The sequence below is a fragment of the Coenobita brevimanus genome, chromosome 50 (genome assembly GCF_032717465.1).
Source record: "Coenobita brevimanus isolate Jiangsu-jjx chromosome 50, ASM3271746v2, whole genome shotgun sequence".
Taxonomy (NCBI): domain Eukaryota; kingdom Metazoa; phylum Arthropoda; class Malacostraca; order Decapoda; family Coenobitidae; genus Coenobita; species Coenobita brevimanus.
This window is the reverse complement of record NC_137003.1, coordinates 51,807,364-51,814,999: the sequence shown is the minus strand read 5'-3', so window position 1 is coordinate 51,814,999 and position 7,636 is coordinate 51,807,364. Positions and strand designations below refer to the sequence as shown.

Here is a 7,636-nt window from a genome sequence, read left to right as displayed (position 1 = left end):
GAAGTCACTTAAATAAAGGTTCATAGTGTTCTATTTGTTGGTCTGACTAGAAGTACTATTAGACAAAATATTAGCAGGGTAGTGAAGGCTGGAAGGGGACCCGAGGACCAAGCCTTGGGTGGGCTGTCCACTACATACCATTTTTTCCATAAGTTCTTCGGTTCACACAATGTGATATCGTAAAATGCGGCAGTTTCTGCCACCCATAAACTCGCATTGTGTGAAGGTGCATTATATATATATATATCCATCCATCCATCATCCAATCCCACGTTGCCCCATGAGGAGCATAGGAGCCCGGGGCTAGGCAGTTGGTTCTGATATTTAAGATGAGAGCGACCAACCTCACTCATCCCTGAGTGGCATTACGTGAGCAATAAACCCCAACCATCCCTTGGATATAAACCTTCAACGGCTTAATCCGATTGGAGCACAATAATTACCCACTAAACCACCAGGTGCCAAAATTTGGTTTTATGGTTACCACCCAGCATAGTAAATAGTTTCCTGGTGTACAGGAAACCATTTGGCTTGTCACTCAGTGTAGAGTCACCCATAGGCAGAATAAAGAGGAAAGAATGAAGGAATGAAAGACAGAAGAGGGAGTGTAAAGTCACCCGTAGGCAGAAGGACGAGGAAAGAATGAAGGAAAGAAAGATAGAAGAAGACGGAAGGAAAGAAGGATGGAGGAGAGGACAGGGGAGACACCCAAGAGCAGCACTACATTGAGTGAGTGGATGGTATATGTATATACAGTACCCTCGCGTCCAACACGCCTTAGTCTAGCACGATTCATGTCCAGCACGGAGAGCAAATAATTAGTATTATTTAATACGATTTAATTACTGCAACACAAGTGTGTTAGCATAACACGCACAGAGCTCCGAGAAGTGGGCGAAATCCGCAGATTTCGCCTCTAGCACGATCACCCTCGGTCCAACATGGTCATACTGGACATTCCCATGATGATGATAGCCAATGAAAACTTCTGATCAAGTAGCCTTCCCCGCCTGCTATCGTGACGTGATCGTGATGCCGCCCAATTAAAAACGCTTCTGCTGTCACGTGATGTTTTGTTTAAATTTCTCCCGCCACAGTGCCACTGAGTCGCATAATTTGCATTGGAAGGTGCTTTTTTCTTGCTGCATTTTCTGCCCTTGTTACTGCATTTTATCCTGCTCACGATGCCTAGGAAGCCTTCTGAGAACCCCAAGAAGCGTCGGCACCTCCCTCAGGCCACCAAGCTAGAAAGCATCGAGAGGAAGAAGAAAGGGGAGAGGAAAGTTGACATTGCCAAGGCCTACGACATGAATGAAGCCAACGTGAGGACTATAATAAAAAACCAAGACAAGATCCTGGCAGCAGTGAAGGCTTACGGAGTGCTAGGACAGGCAGAAGCAGGACCTTCCATGGCTGTGGACGAAGATAGTGATTTTGAAGGATTTATGAGGGAGGTTGAGGAGGAGTAGCAGCCATTACCCGCTAGAGACGAAAGCAGCCATCCTCTGGGGACCCAGTAGGACTACCTACAGCCTTGGATACCACCTTCCATTCCCAGCAAGCCCACCAACACTATCCTAAAAGGTTAGTTATCATTCATAGCACAGTACCATTTATTATAATTACAATAGTACTAATATATGTATAGGTATATGGTAGGTATTTAGGGTGACTTTTCCTAGGGTTGCTGACATAAATCATTTTTCCCCATAAGCTCTATTGTTTGTCCAACACGTTTTTGGTCCAACACGGGACCCATGCATGACAATATTACCGTGCTGGATGCGAGGGTACTGTATATATATATATATATATATATATATATATACACATACAGTGCCCTTGCACAGTGAACATATTCAGAGTATATGATTTGCCTAGTGAATGAGCAGGGGGTAGTCAGGTCCACAAAACCATAAGGAGTTGAACCCCTAGTGAACGAAAACAGGGAAAAGAGTAGGCCATAACCACCATCTCCCATATTGGACGTCCCCCCCCCCCCCCTTGTAGATGCAGCACAAGAAGCCAGATCTGATCAACCTGTTGTGCAGAATCCAATAGAGGATGAAGATTTGCCTATGTCGAAGATCAGTAAAATTTTAGCGGTAGTGGATGTTCTGAGAGAAGATGTCAAGGCAGATGAAACCAGCTACCTTAGGGCACAGCAAGCATTCAGTGGAGTAGGAACTGCATTTCGTTATTGAAAGGCACAATACAGAAGTCAGTATAAGAAAACAAATACTCATCACATGCTACTACCGAACTAAAGAACAACAGCAGGCAGTTGCCTCTACATCGTCCGCTACAACTTCCTGGAGAAGACGATGATATAATGTCAGTGGTGTCATCTATGGACTTTGAAGGTTTTATGGGAGAGGTGAATGAGGTAGAGGCACATGGGCAAGTGATTCAGTCAAGTGATGAGGGTGGGACTGGTGACGGGAATGAAGTAGTGAAAGGTGATGTGGTGGGTGATGAGGGCGGGACTGGTGACGGGAACGAAGTAGTGAAAGGTAATGTGGTGGGGTCACCCTAAGTGTATCTCCCTGCCTCAGAACCACCTGTATTCAAGCCAATCATGACTTCCAGCTGATATGTAAATAACCATGTGTTTTATATTTTATATATCTGTACTGTATGTTTGAAATATGCCCTTTGGTACATTTCTATGGCTCAAAAATAGGACTTTGAGGAAGCGGTGCTGCCCATATGATAATTTTCCCATAAGATATGTTGTTCACAGTGAACAAATTGGCACTGAACGACCTTGTCTGCCGCCCATAAACTCGTTCACTGTGTGAGGGCACTGTGTATATATGTGCATATGTATTTATATTTATATATATATATATATGTATACTGTATGTATATTTACAGTTAAAGTCCACCAATCCGACCACCAATAATCCGAAAATCCTAATACTCCGAATTTGTCAGGGCAAAATTTTTTTATTTTTTTATTTTTTTCAAAATTTTCTGGGTATATCTAAGGATTTATCTTATTTGGACTTGCCCTTGGACTTGGATGTAGCTGCCTCCAACTATTCATCAACACTTCTATGCATTTCTGTAAAAGAATAACATATCATTTTAAGTGTTTATTTAATGATCATGTACATACAGTGGTTCCTCATTTATCTGGACACTCAGTATCCGGACGTGTTCATTATGCGGATGCTGGACCTTGGAACTATTAAACTATTATGCGAAGTTACTTGTTATTGTCTGGACCACTACACTAAGTGGGTGGATGATGAGCGCCCCCACCTACCACAGAATTTTCTGTATACAGTGAGTCCTCGATAAATGAAAGGGACAGGGACCAAAAAAAAAAAACTTTTGTAATTTGAAATTTCGTATATCGGAACAATTTTCCCCTTTGAAATATACATAGAAATGGGGGGATGCGTCCCAGGACCCCCTCGGACCCCCCACCTAAACTTTACCCCTCCTGTTTTGAAGTAAGTAATATCTGTAGAAGTAAGTAATACCTGTAGATGTAGAAAACGAGGTGGCCAGTTTATTGTACATCTCCTTTTTCTTGGTCACAGTCCCAACGGTGGAAGCTTCAAGGCCTAAAGCACGCCTAATCTCCAAGACTTCCTGCCCTTCCTCGTGGCGTCTAGTAAGTTCCAATTTCCTCTCCAGAGTTACAGTACAGTGCTGCTGCTTTTTTGCAATGGACTCCCCGATGCTGGAGATGATGCAGGGCACTTGGGAGGCATGTCTGAACAGTACGAAAAGGTGTAGAGCTGCGAAAATATCCTCACGTACAGCGAAGCTGCGAGGAGTGACATGGACTTGGTCCCAGGACAATTCGCAATGGTCAATTCAAAATAAAAACATGGACGATTCCCCGTCAGGACAATTCACACCCAAGACAATTCCCCGTCATTTTATAAATATACTTAATTGATTCATACTATAATAATTAATTTCATGGGGAACTATCAAGGTCCATGTTCATTCAGCAGCATAGGCTTTGGATATTATTTATAATTTGCACTTGTAGTCAATAATTAACTCGCTTCTGCATCGCTGCTGCGTCTCCCATAGCTGTCTTCAGTAATTTTTGGATGCAGTAGTTGAGATTGATTGATTAGCTGAGAATGTTGACATAATATGAAGATTATTTGCATAATTTTAGAGTATGTTTATCATTCTCTAGAAGTTATTAGGCATTTATATAAATGCCAATGTCTCATATGTAGCCTTATGTTAAATGATGAAGTGAAACATCATACGTCACCTGATTCACGTTTCAATATATTTATTTTTTTCTGTTAATACCAACTATTTGATGCCATATTTTACATATAATATAAAAAGAATAAACCACTATTACCCTTATAACTCATATAACTTGAAAACTAATATAGTTGCTAAATAAACTGATATGTAAATAAATGACGGGGAATCGTCCTGATGGCAAATTGTCTTGTTATTGTTGTGATGGCGAATTGTCCCAAAACCGTGGACTCAACTGAGAGGCGCGCGAAAAATTGTTTACCAGAGAGGAGTTAGCTCGTTTCCTCGCTGCAGGTGAGCCCCCATTTTGAATTTTTCGTATTTCCTTTCGTATCACTTTTCGTATCATCAAGGGAGATATTTTCGTATTGTGGAATTTTTCCTATATTCATTGCTTTTTTAACATCGAAAATTCGTACTTTGGGTTTTCATTTATCAAGGACTTACTGTATAACATTTAAATCTTTTCCTCTAAGCACCTCTAACAGAGGCAATTCAGGAGCACCAGATATTAAGTTGGGCCGGGTATTGTGACAGCAGATAATTGAGAGTATGCTGTAATTACTTTATTGTACTGTATTTCAGTGATGGACGAGTGCTTAGCGAGCCTTTCATGAAGCTGCCCTCTCGGCGAGAGCTACCAGATTATTATGGAGTCATCAAGAGGCCTATGGACATTGTTAAGATTATGAGCAAAACTGAAGAGGGTCGGGTGAGTTAGAGGCAGTTCTTTACTGTATTTTTAAGTTAAAAAATTGGCTATTAGAGGAGGGTAAAAAATCATTCTTGTTTGTTGGAAGAAATAATGGAAAGTTTTCTTTTCTTTTTTGCACTGCCACTGCATTTAGGTTAGTACATACATACCTTAATATGGTATACCCCCAAAAGTCACTGGATTAGTTTCTTAGAACCCTGCAGATGCCAAAAACAACATACTGGCTGTTGTAAATTTATTTTGTAATGTGCAGATAACCATATGAAAGTCATCTGCAGTTATTTTGCTATACACAGCATATTTAATAAGGTGAACAGCTGAAGTCTGTATCTTTTCTAAAACACCATGAACTGTTATGTGGTCTTCCACTTGACATTTTAACCCCCTTTTTCGTTATACAATCACCACCGTTGGGCTCCTCCGATCACAACCTTATTACCTTAACCTGTCCTATCACTCCGGTACGGCCTGTGGACCCTCCAGGGAAACGTCGTCTGTGGCATTTTGGAGCCGCGGACTGGGAGGCCCTCAGACAGTACTTCTTTGATTTTCCCTGGAATGATTATTGCTTCCGTGGCCGGGAGCCATCTGAGTGTGCCTTGCGCATTACGGAGGTTATTCTCTCGGGCATGGGAAGCATACATTCCTTTCTCATATCCTTTGACTAACTCAAGAAAGCCTTGGTTTAATCACCCTTGTTCTAATGCTGTCCGCAACAAGGAGAGGGTCTACAAAAGGTACCGGAGCCAACCCACCCCTGAATCACATCATCTTTACGTTTCTGCCCGGAATCGTGCTAAGTCTGTTCTTCGCTGTACTAAAAATAATTTCATCCATACTAAATGCTCTCAACTCTCCAACTCGAATTCTTCCCGCTCCTTCTGGCACCTTGCCAAAAATCTTTCTAACAACTTTACCTCATCATCCTTCCCTCCTCTTTTCTACTCTGATGGTTCTGTAGCTATTTCTTCTACTGATAAAGCAGATCTCTTCGCACAGACTTTCTCCTCCAATTCCACCTTAGACGATTCCGGTGCTGTTCCTCCATCACTTCCCCCCTCTGACTTCCTCATGGCTGACATTAAAATTTCTTCAGTTGATGTATTTTCTGCCATCATTGGCCTCAGTACTAACAAGGCATATGGGCCTGATGGGGTCCCTCTTGTTGTTCTCAAGAACTGTGCTTCTGTGCTTACACCCTGCCTAGGCAAACTCTTTCGCCTTTGTCTGTCAACTTGTACCTTTCCTTCTTGCTGGAAGTTTGCTCTCATTCAGCCAGTCCCAAAGAAGGGTGACCACTCCCAACTGTCACGGGGTTTTTATAATATAAACGGTGTTTTTGAAATAAATGCTTAAATATTATTTAATTTATATTAATATTCAATAATATTGAAGAGCAGAGACAATGATTGTCTTGCTACATCGAGCAACAATTACTTTACGCTGGCTTGTGCACGATTCTCTAAGAACGAGAATTTATAAACTTACTCAACAGTACACAGCAGAGACTAATTACTCACAAATGCTGAATTAGTACTGTTAGCCTCTGGAGAAAGTTACTTCACCCCTGACAATAAATAACTAATACTAATAATAATATCAGGTCCTTGCTGATGCATTAACTCCTAGGTGGCACAACGGATTTTAAGTTAATACAACAAGACTGGTCTAAGTACCAGTTATAAATAGCAAAACGTCTATGCAAGCTAGGAGCTATGTGGGAAATAAGCTTAATTTGGAGAAATGAAACAAGAGTTTACTTTACATTAAGCTCAAGAAAAAGAACTGTTAAATTTATTGAATACAAGAATAAATTTAACGTTACATTTCAAATCAAATCAATGAGACCGCACTCACTCACTCACACAAAAGCTAAATACTTACGCCTAGGAAAAACAACTAAACTCTTAAGACTACAAAATACTGAAGGAAATACTATAGTCGATGAATGCTTTGTATCACCCGAAGCTGAACTAAGGATGGGAGTAATGGATAATTGTCTCAGTGGAGTCTGGGTGCTAGCGACCTCTTCTCTCGCACTTCTGGAGCACAGGACCTCTCTCCGTCAGAGCAAAAACTAGACTGCATTCAAAATGATGTATAGGCAGGACACACAAGCCACCGGAAGAAGGCGTGGCTAACGGTTGAGGCAAGCAGGGGCGAACAATAAAGAAACAATTGTATCGCTCAGTAGAGCACTTAGTGACGTGCATTAAATCGGTCACTTTTGAAAGTGACGAATGTTTTGAAAAGTATACTCCGAAATGGAGAGAGAAACGGTTAACTGAGCGATACACAGTGAGTTTTCCACTAATAGTTCGTGGCTTCTCACAAAAGGGAAATGTCGTGAATTGATTCGTGACATTACGCCCCTACAAAATTAAATTTTTTCCTTATGGGAAAAAATTTGTGGATATATATATATATATATGTACACATCCTAACTCAGTCACACAAGATTCACACTGTGGTGTGTGTGCTATCCTGCTACAGGAGAAAGTCACAGTCGCCAGTGAGCGAAAAAACCTCGTATTTACGTTAATAGAAGCAAGCTTGAGGGAAAAACTCCGTGATGACGGTGAAAATCCTGTACTCAGGTCAAACTGAGCGAAAAGTCGCTACATTTACACTGACAACTAATTGTTGTGTAGTGTGATGTATGTAATACACGGT

At 41.3% G+C, this 7,636-nt stretch overlaps 1 protein-coding gene across 1 annotated transcript in view; it reads left to right on the top strand.

The window, feature by feature from the left end:
• Nucleotides 1-7,636, top strand: part of brm (ATP-dependent helicase brm) — a 243,139-nt gene that overhangs the window by 203,892 nt on the left and 31,611 nt on the right. Inside the window, exon 21 of the mRNA XM_080272398.1 lies at nucleotides 4,834-4,960. Coding sequence (XP_080128524.1) covers nucleotides 4,834-4,960 — 127 coding nt within the window. The remainder of the gene's footprint in view (nucleotides 1-4,833; nucleotides 4,961-7,636) is intronic.